Source organism: Sturnus vulgaris, chromosome 3 (genome assembly GCF_052056855.1).
Source record: "Sturnus vulgaris isolate bStuVul1 chromosome 3, bStuVul1.hap1, whole genome shotgun sequence".
Lineage (NCBI taxonomy): Eukaryota > Metazoa > Chordata > Aves > Passeriformes > Sturnidae > Sturnus > Sturnus vulgaris.
The window spans coordinates 81545626-81564925 of NC_142245.1; the positions used below are offsets into that span (position 1 = coordinate 81545626).

At 38.0% G+C, this 19300-nt stretch overlaps 1 protein-coding gene across 8 annotated transcripts in view; it reads right to left on the reverse strand.

Annotated features, from left to right (window-relative positions):
* The window catches only part of DOP1A (DOP1 leucine zipper like protein A), a 60884-nt gene that overhangs the window by 2116 nt on the left and 39468 nt on the right, over positions 1 to 19300 (reverse strand). For 4 of the 8 annotated variants that reach the window (XM_088162091.1, XM_014877790.2, XM_088162089.1 and 1 more), the window contains 19 exons: positions 16724 to 18731; positions 16510 to 16621; positions 15461 to 15643; positions 15049 to 15174; positions 14588 to 14722; positions 14224 to 14279; positions 13629 to 13733; positions 12872 to 12938; positions 11976 to 12120; positions 11660 to 11739; positions 11038 to 11147; positions 10728 to 10877; positions 9422 to 9483; positions 8681 to 8833; positions 7342 to 7478; positions 5964 to 6019; positions 4949 to 5113; positions 3903 to 4032; positions 1927 to 1986 (listed from right to left, as the gene is read on the reverse strand). In XM_088162091.1, the coding sequence (XP_088018217.1) occupies positions 1927 to 1986; positions 3903 to 4032; positions 4949 to 5113; positions 5964 to 6019; positions 7342 to 7478; positions 8681 to 8833; positions 9422 to 9483; positions 10728 to 10877; positions 11038 to 11147; positions 11660 to 11739; positions 11976 to 12120; positions 12872 to 12938; positions 13629 to 13733; positions 14224 to 14279; positions 14588 to 14722; positions 15049 to 15174; positions 15461 to 15643; positions 16510 to 16621; positions 16724 to 18731 (4040 nt within the window). Of the gene's footprint in view, positions 1 to 1926; positions 1987 to 3902; positions 4033 to 4948; positions 5114 to 5963; positions 6020 to 7341; positions 7479 to 8680; positions 8834 to 9421; positions 9484 to 10727; positions 10878 to 11037; positions 11148 to 11659; positions 11740 to 11975; positions 12121 to 12871; positions 12939 to 13628; positions 13734 to 14223; positions 14280 to 14587; positions 14723 to 15048; positions 15175 to 15460; positions 15644 to 16509; positions 16622 to 16723; positions 18732 to 19300 lie in introns of those variants that run through there. The other 4 variants (XM_088162094.1, XM_088162095.1, XM_088162092.1 and 1 more) reach the window with 2 other exon arrangements.

Consider the following 19300-nt stretch of genomic DNA (forward strand, 5'->3'; position numbering starts at 1 on the left):
TCCACAAAACACACCAATGCTGAAGTGCAGCTTCCAAGGCAGATCCTCTGCTCCCCTCACCATGCCCTGCAGAGGCAGTGGCTGGGAGTGTACAGGTGGCAGTCAGCTGATGCTAAAGGCATCAGTGGGCATTCGAGTCCAACACCTCAGCCCACGGCTGTCCCAAAGCAAGGCTGCCCTGTGGAGCTGCTCCCAGGCAGCACCCTGTGGGCAACACAAATGGCCCAAGCTGGTGACAACTGGAGTTGTGAGCTACTTCAGCTGCTTTCCAGAGCAGGCTTGTCTCTGGTGACACACACACTTCACCAGCTGATACTGCCAGCATCAGTGACAATAAACCCCAGAGGAGGTTAAAATAGATACAAAGCATCTTCACTTTGCAGGTCAAGTTCAGAGTTTTTGGGAAGAGCAAAAAGCAATGCTATTTTTAGTATGACAAATAACACACATGGACATTCTGAGAAACACTTGAAGTAGTTCTCAAAGGAAAATGGCTCAGTTACTCATTGTGTATTCTCAGAACTCAGTTATTATGCTCCTTCCATTTCATGGAGGGAATGTCAAAGGAAAGAATTTCAGGAACCCCACAGGCAAAGGCAGCAGTCACACACCAGATGCTCACCAGCAGCAGCACACTGCTGTAACCCTGCTTAGGGCTGCCTTAAATATCTGCATACTGAAATACCCAAGCACCGGCATCCAGGTTCTTCCCTATTTCCTTTACCATACTCAAATCTATACAGTAAGGTACAATCATCACTAGAAACACCTTGACTGACAAACCAGGACAGAGAGCTTCTACCATGAAGTAGAATCCCAGCAGTACTGGATTTTGTTATAAAAGGAAGGAGAAAAGCAACACAAAGGCCTTATCAAGAAGAGCCACCTGTGGATCCACCCCATCCCACCTCTGTCCCACTGCCCTGCGAGCGCCTGTGGCTGAGGCAGGGGGTCCACTTGGAAATGAAAGAAGAATGACGGGGCAAGGACAGCAGTGGGAGCAGAGCATAAGGTAAGGATCACGGATTGCACGGCCTTTGAACAAATAGATTTTTTTCAAGACATGATACTTACACAAATACAGGTTTTGCTCTTAATTGAAGCAACTGATCTGCAATTGAGAAACCTACAGAGCACCTATTTTGCAAACCCCAATTAGGTTTAAATTCAGTATGAATGTATCTGGTGGCATGGCTCCCTGCCACAGGAGATCACTATTTTAGCTTTCTAAGTCTTCTGAAAAGAAAGGCTCACATGGAATCACAGCAAAGGGAAGACTAAATTTCCAACACAAAAGGAGTTGATGCTTCCTTTAAATGAAGCTACTAATTTTAAGGGTTTCTCCTTAAAAAACTCATTGTATTTACAGAGAAGTTTCTTCCATACTGTTTTTGTACCATGTTTAGCATTACCCAGTGGTGAGCAGGATGTGCCCCCAGTATGCAGCATCAGTGTCACACAGCAGCCAACCAAATGGGGTGCATGTGCAAATTCAAGCTCTGAGCAATGAAATACAACCTGTCCAAGCCATTTCCTCATGGCAATATTGGCTAAGCAAACACCACTAATTCCACAGATGCTTAAAACAACAGTTAATTAGATGGAGACCAATCAGGGATTGTGTGTTTTGCACCTGCAGTTTAATTTTATAATGATTTGCAATCCTAATAATTCTTAGAACTAACATCAGCTTTTTGTAATCTATTTTGTACATGAAACCAACTTTACAACTTTTCCTTTCTTAAAAATAAAAGTTATCTATAAAAATAAGGGTTTTTATACCTCAAAACTCTCTCAGCTTTGTTCTGTAACAAATCTGATCTCTTTTAGTTCTTACTGAATTCTAAATAGTGCCCAGGGCCTTGAGGTGATGGTATTATTATGGCAAGCTTGTTTCACAACTCAAGCATCAAAGGCCACCCTCACCTGATGCTTGGCCATCTCCATTCCCTCCAAAACCACCGTCTTAAAGTCCTCCTGTTTGTCCTGTGGAAGGAAAGAGGAGAACTTTCAGACTGCATTTCATATATGAAAAGAATACTCTGCCGTGAAGGCCGTGCAGTTGCTTGGTTGGGTGCTGTGCTTCAGCTACAAAAATCACCCACCCCGACAAGTCCATGATCCAGCATTGGCAGACTCGAGCTAGTATGGCCAAAACACTACTAGACAAAACAGCACTGCCAGTTTGTGCCTCTGCTTATTTGCAGCACTGCCAAAGGAGGTTTTCCAGCATGTTTCCCTCAGATAACAGAGCTTAAGCAATACCATACTACATGAATCTAAACACGAGTCAGAGTGCTCTGAAGGAAAATAAGGATCCACTCCATTTCTCTCACTTATTTTCTAAGAAAACCACACAGCTATATGTAATAGTATTCTCCTCTGCATAAAGAAGAAATGGCTGAAGTCAATATTCATTATCTCATGCTTATCTCATCATCATACACCTACCTATGGTTCAGTGTGCAACTGCTGCCATGACTAAGGGGTTCCAGAAATTCCAGGAAGTTTTCTGAATCCTTGAAGCATACTGTGGGAGTCCTGACTTCAGGCATCTATCTCAGCATACAGTACTTACCAGCAGCATGTATATTTAAAAAATCACACACGATGTATAAATTCATGCACAGAGATTACTTGGAGTGTGAAAACTTTCTAACAGATACTAAATTGAACACCAGGGTTACAGGCTATGCCTGAGGAGCAGGCAGTTAAAACTCATTACTCCTTTATACATGCAAGAAGAGAAATTTAGTCTCATCTTCATGGCTCAAAAATTACAAAATGTAAAATACAGATATGCTTCGATACTAGTTTTACCCCATAATTGTGAGCCTTGCTTCAATAGTTCAGATATGCCTGCAACCAGGTTATCCCTAAATTTAATGTAGCCACTTGTATCTCAGCAGTAGTTCCTTGAATCACAGAAGATATTAGAGACTGTAAAGGCAGTAGCTACAGCAAGCTGCCAGTGTTACAGCCCTGACAAAGACATCTAAACAGAGAGGAACCTGAGAATAAAACTTCAAAACTTTCTGCCATATGGCTTTCCCTGCTTCTCTGGCTCACCCATCAACATTTCCCAGTGAAATGCTTGTCCAAGAGGGCTCAGTCCTCATAGAATGAGCAGCAAAATATCTGACAGCAATGTTCTTACTTTGTGGCAGCAGAAGGGACCTCCCTGGGACAGGGCTTGGCCAGCTTCCATTGGCTTCATCAGCAGATCAGGCCTCCAACCCCACAAACTTGGGGTTTAATACATCCCATGCATCAACATAATGACAACCCTAATTCTGCTCCCACTCTACAAATTGTGCAGCCAAGATTTCCCCACAACTGTTTCTACTGATCTCTGCCCAGTCCCAGGCTCTGCTCACTCTCAACATTCCTTGTTCTGTCATGTTTAGGAATGCAACAGATTTTTAAATATTTGATTGTTATTAACAAAATTGGTTTTCTACTTCAAAAAGTAGTACTCAGACTAGTATCTACATATATGACTGGCTATCGAAAAGTGATTTTATATTAAAATATATTAGATAATGGAGCACATTTTACTTTTTAATTAAATAATATTTTAATTTAGAAATCCAAAGTCAGTGATCATAACCATCTTGACGATAGCAAGTTATGAATTTTTCTGTTTTCTGTTTGATTAATTTGGGGGCTTTTTTGTTTGGTTTGGGCCTTTCATTTTCTCTTTGTTTCTTTGTTTTCTGTACTTACATGCGGTTTTTGCCTGATGCTGGCTTGAGATTCCTCCAGTTCGAATCTCCTACACCAGAAAAAATCCTTTCCATTCTTCATTGTTAAAAAAAATTAAAATATCCAAACCCAAACACTGCTGTGAGTTACTGTACATGAAAGTTTTCAGTGAAAAGCAAAAGAAAAAAGCAATATACCTTTGCTTTTTTTCGCAGCAGCTTCGCCAGACGCACCACATAGGGTTTGAATTCCCTCTGGTGTGTTCCTTGTCTTCGTACTTCCAAGCCTGAATCATCTGATGCTTCTGGAATAAAAGCCCAACGATACCTGACATGAGAGAACACAAGCACACATTATCCATACTGAACATGCAGGCTTTTCTGAGCAATCAAAATATGAATGTGAGGAAATCTGGTGAAATATGAGAGAAGAAGGGAGGAGAAAAGAAACCCAAGTCAACCCTCACAAGAAAAAAGAAATGAAAAAAACCTTCAACATTAGATTTAGAAATGCTACAGGGCACAGCGTGACACAGCATGCACAAATCCTTCTAGCCTCTAAGCCTACCAGGATAATTAGGGGTGTGTAGAGAGCTGTGCCAGGGAAGTTGCCCTCACACAGTCACCAGTGTGCAGTGTAAAGGAAGAGGCATGATACTTTCTTTTGTCCTTTGTGGCCTCTCATTCCCAGGATCTCCAGCAAATGCCAGTTGTTTTGCATTCATTTCTTCCAATGGAATAGAATTGCAGGGGCATTGAGGAAGCAGTTTGTACATGTGCCCACTACTGACCAAAAAAACCTGTGCGATCCCCTTTCTAAGGTTTGTTGCCACATCTTCCAGACAGACTGCACAAGAGTAATTTAAGCAAGTCATGCTGAGATGACATGCAGATCTCATATATTACTCACTGAGACTGGGTGGATGTATTTTTTCTTAGGCATTACTGCAATTAAGTACTTTAAAAATAAAATACTTGAATAAATCACTACTACTGATGATCTTTGAAGTGTGACAAATTTCTTGCCACAGGCTAAATCAAACCAGCTTGAACTAATTTGATATGCAGCATCATTTTCCCTGGGGGCCACTCAGACTCTGTGAGGGAATGAACTATGGGCTGCCGTGACTGAAGTCCAACGAAAGAAGGGAAACAGAAAACCAAAGACTCTTTTGCACAATAGAATTTTACCAAGAGGCAGAGAAAAGCATCCAAAAACGTAAGTGACCATGTTTTCTACTCACATCTGAAATTGAGGCAGGTTTTCAGAGGGTAAAGCTAGAGCCAAATCCAGAAATTTGCAAGCAGACAAATACAGATTCAACCACCTCTGGCTGTTGTAGGATGTGGAAAAACCATTGCCACCTGTGTAAGTTGTCTCCAAACCAGCAACAGATGGGCCAGAAGTTCTAAAATATATTATAGCAGGGAGGTGAGTCATAACAACCTTCTGCCACAATGAAAACATTATTTTTCTTACTCACCTTTACAAACACACAAGTCTTTATTTATTAGCATAATCCTGAATTCATAAATCAAATCATAACACAAGTCTGTGCCATGAGTGCAGTTCTGTCAATATATAATGAATGTGTTGTACTGTATCTAGTCCCAAGTATGCAAATTATGAAGAAGTTAAAAATTGTCAGTCATGTTGATGTTTCTTTGAGGGAAAAACTCTCCAAAAAAAAAAAAAAAAAAAAGAGAACCTAGAAAAAAAGTGAGCAAAACTTGGGCAAATATCTCTGGCTCATTTGAGAAATCTACCTCTGCTGCTAGCATTGACTGAAACTGGATCACACTGTACAGAAAATAGATGAGACAAAAATAGATAACAAAACAAGAAAAATTATCTACCTCACTTTGCTAATATGAGATGAAACTACACTTTTATTTAGACCAAAAAAAAGATGCAACAGTCTTATTTAGAATAGGTGTATGACACAGGAAAGGTGTAAGTCGTGCCATGCCATGCATAATTTAATTGCAGCACCAGTGGATTTTAGTCAAGCAGACACTGTAAGAACTCAGACACTTGTATAATTTCCCTTAGTGATTTATGAGCAATCTGACAGCAGGACTTCTTTAGTTTTGTCCTGAACAGTCTGTCCCTGGTACTGCAGTTAGAACTACCCTTTACTCGTCCTCATTTGAGCTCAACAACTCCAAGACAAATTATTTTAAAGAATGACTCAACTCCTCATTAGCATCCCAAGGGATTTTTATAAGGTTAAACAAGCAAGAAGTTCATACATTTACCTGGAAATGTCTTCATCAGCAGTGAGCTCCTGTTCCATCAGTAAAAATACTTGCACCTGAAGATTAAATCCTACATTTTAATACCATTTTTAATGGACTGTGACTTGGGAAAACACTATAGGAAAGCCTGACGACTAATAAGCCTTAGACAAATAGATTGGAGCTTTATTCCCACTCCTGTATGAGTGGACACTGGCACCCTAAAGCTCTTTCATCCCTTATATATAACCTGAATAACACAAAAGCCACAAGGAACGGTTTCTTTTATAGCCAGGAAAGCTCTCAAAGCTAATCCCCTCCACTGTCTAGAAAGAGAACAATATCTAAACGAAATGAGAATAAAGAATCATTTAATGGAGCAGTCAGGCTCAGGTGTGAATTCCCAGAAGCACCACAGTCCTGCTAACTGAAAGTAGTTCCAAGACTGTGGTAACTTGTGTAAAGGCCAGAGGACAGCACAGAAATCAGAAGACTACATTAAGTAGAATGGATTTTCTAATATTAATACTATTGGCAGACTTAAAATTAAATACATTTATTGCTAAAACAACACACTTCATAATATTTTATATAGCTTTTCTCCTTCTATTGCTTGGATCCCTGGTTATTCAAGGACTAGGCTAGGCACCGGCAGATTGAAAAAAAAAAAAAGAAAATCATCACAGCCATGATTCTGGTTTGTTCCCTCAGTCATTCTGTCCCTTGGGAACTCCTTGAATAATGGGCTGAATGGATCACAGCATGCACCAACCACTCTCCTCCATTCCCACTGCCAAAGCTGAAACCCAAAAGAGTGTGTCAAAGAACCAACACAGGAGACTCTGCAGGTAGAAGCTCTGGAAACAGGTACTTTTACTGTTTTGTTATGAAGAGTAAAATGAGAAAGAAGAAATCTGAGCCAAGCCTTGTATAAATCTAGTCATAAAATTTAGCCACAATGTGACCTGAATGACCATTAACTGCCAATAAAACAAGAATTCTGACTCCTATACATGGATTTTCATCCCTATTGCTGGAAGAATGACCAGGAAAGTAGAAACAGGGAACAGTGAAAAAGATGAGCAGGAGTAGGAATGATGGAGAGGGTACACACACATAAGCAGAAATTGAAGTAGGATTCAGTAGAGAACAATAAGGGCAAATGCAAATTTAATTCAGGAGACAGCTAAAACAGTGTAAGCCAACAGATACTCAATTTCATCACAAAAAACAGACATCAGGACTACGAAAATAAGTCAGCTTTCAATTTGTGGCCATTGCACATTTTATTATTTGTACAATCTCTAGAGGAGAATTTCTTAAAAATCTTGAGGAGGAATGAGGTTGTGTCTCAGATGTGCACCAGTCTTCCAAATAATGAATGACACCTGCAACTCACCAGTTCAGTGATCATGGTTGGCCAAAGTGAGGTAAGGTGCTGTGGAGACATTCTTAAAAGCAATACTCTGAAAAACAGGAACACTTGGGAATGAAGGGTGGGCACCTGTGGCAACCGGAGACTTTCTACCAGCCTTTCTGAAACAAAAGCCAAGAAGGGTCCCTCAGTTCAGAACAATTCCAATGAGAACTTTCTCCTTCCCTCATTTACTTTCAATTTTAAGTATCTGCCACTTTACTGTTCCAGTATTTTACCAGTTTTATTCTGTCAACATAAAGAAATAACCACTCCACCAAAGAAGGAAAAAAAGAGAGAAACCTCTAAACAGTGCAGTTGCTTATTATGGTTAAATTCTCTACATAAATGCAATAGTGCATCTTGGAACTTTGCTTATCTTATGCAGAGTTTCACCTATTATAACAGGAGGAGTTAAAGATTCGAAACGATACAAAAACAGCCTGGACAACTTTGATGTATTATTGCTATTAAAACATTTTATCATCATAGTACTTGAGAAATTACAAACGGATGATAGAGTTCTATTGAATTATGATCACTTCTAGGCATTCAATTATACACACACATGTATATACACATATATACAGATGCATACACAAAGAAATTTTTCAGTCAAACCAACACACATGCATGTTGAATTTTAGACCAGTAAAATCACCTGATTCCATGAACATAGTAATCTAGCTACTGACTTGAATGGAAATTAAAGAAAAAGAAACAAAAAAACCAAACAACAAACCAAATAATTTCACAAAAAATAGATCCCAGAAAAAATGAAACAAAAATTTTGATGCAATTGGTTTTCCATGTACAAGAACAGACCAAAGTGTCCCTTTAGTGGCATGAAAAGACAATACATCTAAAAGCTACTGCTGTAACTATTAGCATCATATTAAAAAAATATCCAAGCAGTTCCCATTTCTAGTCACTTAACGTAAAGGGTCATTGTAAGAAATAAACTTCAGTGATAAACAGGATAGATAGAAGAAGTCAAGAATTCAAAATGTCAAGGGCAATTTTCCTATTTGTCCCTAATTAACAGGCTTTTGTACCTCAGATGTTCTGTGTAGATATCCAAGGATATTGATCAAGGGATAAAGCAACACATCAGTGAAATTATCTGGATTAAAGTCAACTGGCAACTACAAAATCTGCATAACTTGTAGTTATTTAAGACTGAAAACATTTTACCCAACATCTGCAGAACCTTTGCTTCAGCTAAGGAAACAGAGCCACACACTGAAAGTGCAGGATAAAAAATTAACCTGCTGTTACTCTGTCATACAAGCATTCTACAGTTAACTGGAAGGTATTTACTGACCTTGTATGTCTGGCAGGTATTTCTGGTACTGGTCTATCTCACTGCTAAAGATGGCGAAGGCGAGTCTCTTGAGGAGCATGGCACGCTGCTCCAGCTCCACATCTCGGTTAGCAAACAGATTGAGGGAGCTGCTCTGGGCCACAGCCACTCGTGCTGGAAGAGAAAACGCAAAGTACAGCCAAAAGCTTACAAATTTCCCTCCTGCATCACTTCAAGGCACAAATAACTCTTTCTTTGCAATAATGGGGTTTGAAAGCAGATGTAAAGATGATGTATAGTTTGCAATTTGAATCTGTAACCAGAAATTCAAAATAAAATTTGAAAGAAAACCTGCAAGTATACACAATAGTGGCTGGGTTTAGGGGCTTTTAGGAAAGTTTAGCCATTTTTAAAAATAAAATTTGCATGTATTGATGGTCAGAAAATTCAAACGTGCAGAATCAATTTTTTAAGCAGTTAGTGTCAGATCTTCAAGCCCAAACCAATCAAAAACCACCCCCACCCACTCTGCTTAATCAGCTTTGCCATATAGGCAAAATTCACTGTGTGCCAGGATGGTATCAAATTCTCTCACTTTCGGTAATTTATGGATCTCCAGAAACAAATAGTCAAAGAAAACATGAAAAACACGGAATAAATCAAATTGAAATAAATGTTGAACAAGTGTTTTCTTTAAGATACTTGTTTTTCATTTATTTAATGTTTATACTGGAGAGAAATCACTACTATATCAATACTTACTCATCAAATCTCTGAATGTGGTTTTGTCATGTGTCATCAAATTATCCATAATAGCTCTCCAACTAAAAGAGGAAAATCGTACACAAATCAGAAAAGCAAGAATCTTCAGGAACATTTGCAAAACTTTTTCTACTCTTTAAGTTTAGGCTAAGGCTTCCAATCCAAGCTGTCTGCTTCATACGGTACCATTTACTTGGTATTATTTGATCTGAAACTGTGTTTCTTGAACCCCCTTCTCCAAGAAAATAAGGGATGCCATTCAGAGGGACCCCGACAGTTCTAACAAGTGAGCCCGTTAGAGTCTCATGAAGAGGCCAGTGCAAGGTCCTGCAGAATGGTCAGAGCAATTCCAAGCACAAATACCAGCTGGGCACAAAATGAATACTGAGAGCATCTTTGAGGAAAAGGACTTGAGGCTGATGGGTGATGAAGATGAAAAACTGAATTTTATTTGCCAATGTGTGCTCACAGCCCAGAAGGCCAACTGCATCCAGGACTGCACCAGAAGCATGGCCAAGAGAGCAAGGGAGATGATTCTGCCTCGCTACTCTAGTCTGGTAAGATCCCACTTGGAGTATTGCATCCCAGCATGAGAAGAATGTGGACTCATTTGAAAGAGTCCATGGGAGGGCCACAAAGATGATCAGAGGGCTGAGGCATCTCTCCTATGAAGACAGGCTCAGAGTTGGGGTTGTTCAGACTGGTAAAGAGAAGGCTTCAGGGAGATCTTGTAGCAGCTTTCCACTACCTAAGGAGCCTCCAGAAAGCTGAAGAGCGACTTCTTGCAAGCTGATGGAGTGATAGGACAAGAGGAAATTACTTTTAAAGTAAAGTAATCCCACTTTTTAAAGAGGGCAGATTTAGACACTAGGAAGAAACTCTTTATTGTGAGGGTTGTAATGCCCTGGCACAGGTTGCCTGGTGAAGCTGTGGATGCCCCATCCCTGGAAGTGTTCAAGACCAGATTGGATGGGACTCTGAGCAACCAGGTGTAGTGGAAGGCGTCCCTGCCCATGGCAGGTGGATTAAAACCAAACGATCTTTATGCAAATCATTTGTTTCTACAAAATACTAACCGTGTTTTCCTCACAGAAGTTTTTTTTAAATTTTAAGATCATTATTTTTAAAAATACAATTTGCATATCGAAATATACCTTATATAAGTTTCATATTTCACATGGTAACCTAAGCCACAGAAAATCTCTATTTCTCTCAGTAAAGATCTATTGGGAAATTTTGGCCCATATGTTAATGGAATGCATAAAATTTGTAAGGGCCATTGATATAAGGAAGAATCAAGTCTTACTGGTTAACACATGAAGCATCCATCTGGAAGAAACTGGAATCCATAAAGAGGTCAAAGGCTTCCTTTTTCCATGCTCTCCTTGTATATTGATATCCACTAAGACTGCTTAATAACTGGACACAAGCTCGATAGCTGGATGCATTGTGAGCACTAAACAAAGAAAAAGTCAACATAAACCAAATTTGAATTGTTGCTCTACAGAAAGTTTGATAGACATCTAATCTTTATCATGCCTGTTTCAACTTAAGTGCCACCACCGAAATTTCTACTGGCTGTAGACATCTACATCAATTCAATGAGCTAAAGATACCTGTGATTACGGAGGTAGGGCACAACGTAGTGCATAATATTTACAAGCAAAGGAATAACTCTCTCTTTTTCATCACTGTAGAAAACCATGTCCAGGAGATGAGCCAAAACCTATAAAACAAGAAGGAAGGTATGTTTTAAATTGCTTCTTACCTACCATTCAGCATATTTTTTGGTGTAATATTCTTTACTAAACATTTAAATTTATGATAGAAGTGATCATATTTCAGGTACCATGCAAAATCCAGAGTATAAGGATTCCATCATTTTTATAACACATTAAGGTAAAAGCACAGAAGCACAAGCTCCTGGTAAAAGCATTCTAGAGAATAAACTGCAAATAAAGAAAAAATTCAAAGACTGACTGCAATTATCAGCAGTAAGTAAGATGTACCACAAAGACAAACACACAAAGTTTACAATCAAACAAGTTTGCTATACTACACCTCATCCATCTCAATGGGTTAGTAACAATTTTTTTTTATACTTTTATGTGACAAGACCATGAATCCATTCACATCAGTATTTCCCATTAAATCTCCTCCAAGATTCTAGTCCAAAGCTTTTCACAATATAGAAGTTTATCATAAGACACTATTCATTATCTCCAAGGAAATATTTACCTCAGAAAGCAAGGTCAATGCATGGACGCTATAAACAGATGGAGTTATATTTGAAGTTTCCATTGCTGGAGATAGCATATCTAAATGAAGATAGTAATAAAAAATATCCAAAGTTAGCTTTCTCAGGCCATTATTTACCTTACAGCACATTTTAAAAACATCTATTTTGAAGATGTATAAGCTTTGTCAGACACACTAGTGCTGGAACAATACTGAAGAATTTTACTTACATTGAAATACAGCTAAGCTGTTCTCTTCATTAATTTTAGCATGAAAATTAATGTTTTGCTTTAAATAAAGATGAAAACAAACCTACCTTCAACATCTGATTCTAAGTTGTTTCCATCAACCATAATCTTGGGGGAAGGCTTAACCTCTAAGTTTCGTCTTAGCCAAGTGGTCTGTTCCAAGGAAGAGCCAGCAATTGCCCCAATGGCATCCACTATCTTGTGTGTTACATCCTGGTAGAAAATAAACCCCAAGCATTTTAAGAACTTTGTGCAGAAGAGCTGTATTCACTGTCCTAACACATAGAAAATCCATATAACCACATATAGAACTGCTTTCAAATAATTTCTATAGTATCACTGACTCACAGCAAATGAGAGCTTTTTCAACAAATTGTAAGTACAAGGAGAAGATATTAAAGAGTAATTTCATACAACAGAACTGATGTCAAATATTTCTAGTACATTCAAGCATCTGGTTCCAACCCCACTGCCGTGGACGTGGACACCCTACACTAAAGCAGGTTGTTCACAACCTCATCCAAGTGGCCTTAAACAATTCTAGTGATAGGACATACACAACTTCTCTGGGTAAGCAGTTCCTGTGCCTCACCACCTTCACAGAACAGATTTTTTCTTAATATCTAATCTAAATCTACTCTCTCTTTGAAGCCATTCCCCCTTGTCCTGTCACTGCATGCTCTTGTGAACAGTTGCTCTGTCTTTCTTGTGGCTTCCTCCAGATACTGGAAGCCTTCCTTTTTCTAGGCTGAACAAGTCATATTCTTGCAGTCTTTTCTCTTGAGACGTGCTCCATCACCCTAATCAACTTGGCGATCCTCCTCTGGACTTGCTCCAAGAGATTAATATCTTTCCTGTGCTGGGAACTGGATGATCTTTAGGGCCCTTTCCAACCCAGCCCATTCTATGATTCTATGATATATTGTTCAATATTTTCAAAAGACACATACAACAAATTTCTTACCTGTAGATCTCTTTGATCTTTCTTATTCTCCAGACTTGGGTTTTTCATTATGAATTCATTAAGAACACTGAAAAAATATAGAAGTTAAATATGGATTTTCTTCTCATAATACATTATTCAGCAGTTTTCAGGGTTAAAACAAATCTGAAGACATTTGCACAATATTTATTCACTAAACCCTCAGGGATTGCTACTTATCAATATTCCAAGAAACACATTTTCAAGCTCCTTAAGTTAATTTTGATCATAAGAGTTTACCAAGAGCATGTTTTACTTGATTATATACAAAAGTGCCTTTAGAGACAGTTTACTAGGGAAGATAAACTCAAAATATTGAAGAAAATGGTCCTTGAAGCATTATACAGAAAATCATATTCAAAATTATATTTCTAACAGTCCACAAACTGTTTCCATGCTGAGAATTCAGCCCACTCAAGTGGGCTTCAAATACCCAAGAAATAGTAACTGTTGTTATTTTATAGGAAAAATCAGAAATTTATATTGGTTATTTAAAGACCCCAAATCACTGAAATAATCACTAAGGTAAGGTCGTGGCTTATATTGTACTATAAAATAATATTTAATATATGCAGTCATTCCTCAGAGAAGAAACTAATTTGATAAGGCCTACAGAACTCAGGCAATAACAACCAGTCAAAAGTAAGAGATAGAGATTTAAGAACACTAACACTTCAGAATAATTTCACACACCTACATTTGAGCATATTTGAAAATTGCAAATATCAGGAGCACTTACCCAAGTATGAGGAACTGTCCTGGGGCTGGAAGACCAACCTGTATGGAATCTTTTAAGAGCAGCAGCAGTGCTGCCCAGCTGTCTACTAAGCTGGTCACTGGAATCCTAAGGGAGAGAGAGCAGCTATGTCAACGATGAGAACATGATATCCCTCAGGTAGTCCCCCAATTTCTTTCCACCTCAAAACTCTGCTGTCAGATATTGAGAACCAACACCCTTATAGATTCTTTTAATACTAGGTCACTAGGTCTTTACAAAATAGATGAAGGCAGAAGAAGGGCATTCTCAAAAGATATGCTTTTCATTACAAAGCTGGAGTGGCATGAATGAGTTACAGCACAATTAAGATCAGCTTTCTTTAGGCAGGGAGCAGATTACCTGCAGGATTTTTAGGTGGGGGAAGAAAGGTGATGCAATACTATGGAACTGTCAAAATAAACCACCTTTTTTTAATGACCCTACAGATCAAACCCATCCTTTCTTCACTATTTATATTGCACAGACTATTAATCATCCTATGACAAAAATATGTAAAATATTCAAGTTGATCATCTGCTTCCTGATGACAGAAATAAAATTTAGCCTCTTTTCTTACCTTTGAGTATAAGCATAGAAAAACTGCAACATGCAGACTTCCAGTGAAAGATGTTTCTAGAAAGAGATGAAATCTGTGTTGTCAGAAAGAAGAGGCTTTTTTTTCCACTCACCACAGTAAAACTGACAATGCTATAATGTCACTGCAATGTCTAAACATATAGCTTAATTTAATTGGATATTAAAAATGTCCTTTCAGACATTCCTCTGTAAAGTTATGCTTCTCTTCATTTATCTCTTAGATATAGTGAAAATTTTCACATTGTGCTGCTCAGCTTTGTCAATGAAGTACCCATATCATCAGTGTTCTAAGCTTCTTCAAGGGGACATCATATAAATCAATAGGATCTCTACAGTTTCCATACCTTGTCCTTTGCTATGGCTGGAGGTTGCTTCAGAACTTCTTTCACTGTCTGTATGACAGTCTCTGTTCTCATAACACTGATGGAGCGAACCAGATCAACCAGCAGAAGTTGTTCTTCACCTGCTGCAGGAATAACCTAAAAGAACCAGATGTATGTCACAGATTATCACCACAATGGCTATGCCAAAGCTAAGGCAGCTGTCCTCATGGGACTGAAATTTAATAAACTAACAGTTCATCTAGAGACTTGGTATCACCTACTCTTCCCCTGAATAATTCAGGAAGATTATCCCATTCTAAAGTGGCACCTCCCTGACAGTACAGTTGCTAATTAGAAATACAAATATGGTCCATACTTCATTGCATATTTTTCATTGGAATGTCTGAATTATCTTCTTCTCAACACTAAATCACTTGAAACTATTAGCACTATTTGAAGTGACCACTGTAATATAAACCTACCTTTGTCCTTGAAGTATTTTTGTTTTGTCTCCTTTCATTCCATACAAATGCAATAGCAGCCATGAAGTGAACACCATGATTCATTGAAATTGGACCCAAAAGTTCCAGAATCTGTTGCCTCAAATTCTGAAATACAAAAGCAAAACACATACCCCTTTAGATAAGCATCTCAGCATTGTGTTCAAAACACTTTCTCTGCAGAAAGCAAAGGTGACACATTCAATTGAACTGATATATTTCAGCTTAAAAGCATATTCAGTACTCAATGTATAAAAGCCTGGTTTTTGTGGTGAGTGAGTAGATGAGGACAAAGGTATAAAAATTAAACTTAGATTTAAAGGAAAGGAATTGAAATTATTTTGACAAAGGTATTAATGAACAACTTAAATGATATTATCCCTGATGTTCTGACCTTAGTTGACCCAAGATTAATAGTGGTAATGGATGCAGCAGCAGCAGCAGTAGTTTTCTCTGAAGAATCTGCAAGGTGCAGGATGCTCCACAGTAAAGTCACAGAAGACATGATCATATGCAAGATAGAGAGGATCCCATTGCGTGCTTCAACCAAATGCTTCTGATCTACATTAACCAAAAGCTTGTGGAGAAAAGAGGAGTATTAAATATCACATAAACAGCATATTTAAAATAGAACAAATTTAGACTTACCTAACATGGGAGCTTTCAACCGTAACTATTTTTCAGAATTTTTTTATTAATTCCTACCATATGTACAGCTTTGAGACTTTTAAAATAATAGAAAAACTTTTGATTGTGTTGTCCAATATCAAATGTACTCTGAACATGAGGCCTCATGTCTACAGAAATTGATTTTGTATCCTCTGCCTATACCTTTGCAAAACAATTTTTTCAGAATTTTAAGTCTAGGTAATACTCTAGGCAAAATTATTTATTTACATAAATAAAACCCACTTTTCAGTCACTTTTAAATGAATGGAAAGCAAAGGAGTGTAAGAATGGGGAAAAAGCACAAAAACATGATTACTGAGAAAATATGGAAAAAGTTTGTTATGGAATCTGGACCGAATTCTTAACAGATACTATGCTCAGAATATCAGATCTAAAAATAGTGCTTGACTAAAAAGAAATATTATGAATATACATATCACAAGATGAACACAACACAGACAACTCTAAAAAGTGGCATTTTAAAGGTCTTAAAGTTAACGAATTCATACTTTTGTTATTTCCGGGTAACAGAAACCAAACAACCGAAATAAGCAAATATAAGAGTATTCTCTTGTATTCTCTTACAAGTATCATCCAAAGAAACTTGTTTTTCTGTTTGAAATATGTGTATTGTCAATAAATCCCCCATATTTATAGCTAAGACAACATATTTGTTATTTTTGTCACTCAGATCTTCATAACTGCTAATATAATCACAGCCCTTGATTTGATATTTGCTGCACAGGAACCTCTCAGACACCCAGGTAAGCTTACCTGGTGATACTGCGTAGATGGATCCAGGAGGCAATAATGAATTATTGTTGTGATCCCTTCTAATAAAGTGAGAATCATATCTGGGGGAGTGACTGATGCCATCCAGAGAGGCCTAAAAGAAGAGCAATTTTTAAAAACATGAGTTAATCTGACAGTAAAGTAATTCAACACAATAAAATGTAGTTAAAAATATTATACCTTTACATACACATACCTATTATCAGATAATCCCGTTTCATATTTATACTGCTGAATTAAATTATCCAAGTTCCTGCAGAGCTGAAGAGTCACTGAAACAACCACCCTTTGAAGAACTTTTCCCATGTAAGGCAAGGTAGAAGTGATAAGGCCAATCCACTGGGGATGCATTTTACAGGCACAGTGCTGGTGCAAAGCTCGTATCACTGCACAGAGAAACATGCCTTGGCAGGTTATTGGCTGGGAATGTAAATACTGCAGAGAAGTCATTGGCTGCTGGGGACCAATGTGCTCCAGGTCGGTTATGGCAAAGTCAAACACCGTTTCATTTTCCTCAGGCACAGTCATTACTCTGTGTTCCAGAACAATCAGCCGCTGAAGTACTTTCAAAAGTTGTGACTGCAGAGTACTACCATTGTCAAATTCATCCTCAGAAAAATTTATAAGGCTGTCTTCAGAGAACCCTTCTTCTACAGCCACTATGTTTTTTCCAGCTGTCTTTTCACTATGCCATTTCTGGGCACTGAAGATAGACGACAGCAGACAATGCAGAATCACTTTCTGAACCTTGCACTTAGACAACATGTCTGAAATAAAACTAGGAAAGCCCTTGGCCGAGCTTTCTATCACTTTTGCCAACTCAGCAAAGAGAAGTGTCAGAATTTCTATACTCATCATTTGCATGTTGCGGTTTCCTATGAGATCTTGTGAAGTTACTTTAACATGAGTTGGATAATGGCTCCGCATGTAGTACAAACACAAGGAGATAAGAATTTCTATGTACATAGAGCTCCGGAAGTTATGGTTAGAATCAACGGGAATGTGGCTATAAAAATCCTTTCCCATAACAGATATTCGATGCCTGGCTAGAAGATTTTGGAGCAATGAAAGCTGAGGAGTATATGCATTGTTGACACTGGTAGTGGAGATGGCACTTACAAAAGCTGAAGGATTTGTTTTCAGAATTGCCTTAATTGCAGAAAAAGCATACAATGTCCTTGAAGAGTCATACAACTGGAGATAAAGCAGCACATGTTGATACAGTGGATGGATATTAAAGTTAGGAGACTTTCGCATCCCTGGGGATCCAACATCACTTTCTATTTCTGAAATTTCTCCTTCTCCACAACTGTACCAATTTTCTAAGTCAAGACCATCACTAAAGAAGACATTTGTTTGTTTAAGCTTTTCTGTTTGTGCTTTCTTCTTCTCTTCATCTTTCTTTTTGGCTATCTTTACCTTAGGTTTTGCACCTGGTTGCTTACCAGCCTCTTTAACAATTGTTTCTTTTTCTGACAATTTTTCTGGTTGCTTTCCTTTAAAACTGAACTGAATACTACCATGGCTACGTTTTCTAGACTTTGATTCAGCGGAAGAAAGAGTGAGATCAGAGAAGGATTGCTGGCTTTCTGCAATACAAGGTGAAGAATTATTTCTTGACATTTCATCTCCTAAGCTCTCAAGTCCAGTCTCAGTTGAGGCTGATAGTAACTGTGAGCTGTCATTACTAAGTAAACTACTCTGGCTGCTTTGAATATTTTGATCATCACTTTTTGTAACATCTACAGAGTTATCCAAAGAGCTGAATTTACATGAAGCATCCTCAGAGTGCAGACTATCTTTAACTGGTTCAACTTCTTCTCCGAGACCACTTACAACTTTGCATATAAGATCTGTAACCACTTGTTGCACAATTTCATCAGGTGAGTCTTCTTTCAGAGTCTGAGAGCTATCTTGAGCACTCAGGCTTTCTGTTTCCGCTTCATAACTGATGTTGTCTCCAGTAGATGACTGAGAACAGCCAGAGTCAGAACTCTGCAGTATTTCAGCCTGATGATCAGGAAGGTCAAAATCAGACACAACCATTGGTATGGTCTCACTGCTGGTACTTAACAAGGAAAGCCTGTCACTCAGAGGGTTGACAGTAAGGCTGAAGTTCTCTATTTCATCCACACCAAGTTGTTTCTCATTGACTTCTTTAGGTATAATAAGTTGTCCTTGGCTTACAGGCATGTGGGAGAATGCTTGAAGAAAAAGACAAAGAAATGTATACATATAAGATTTTATTCTTCAGAATAAGAATTCAGAATTAAAATTTAGAATTTGAACTACTATTGAGACTTCAAATTACGAAGGCATGGTAAATAGTGTCTTTCCATCTCACAGAAGGAAAAAATATGTTAATAAGCCAATGACATGTTCACAAAAACAAAGCAAAATTATTTTAGCAGTACACCTTAGCAAAACAACGCAAATCTCCCTGAAACATTATGCAGTCTCATCTGCTTTTGTTTTCACAAAAAACAGAGTAAGTAAATTCTGAACTAAAATTACAAAATACATGCAAACACCTCCAAAACTTATTGGTATGTTTTCAGTCAGCTCCAAATCATTCATAAAAATCTTAAATTTCTTGGTTAAGCTTCAAGCCATATTCTTATGTTCTACCAAGACTCACTAAGATGTAACAAAATGCTCTGTGTTAAAATACTTGCACATGATTTTAACATAAAAAGTAACAAAACTTTAAGCAGTACTTGGGACACACAAACTTGAATTAGGAAGAAACTATACAAATGCAAATATAAGCCAT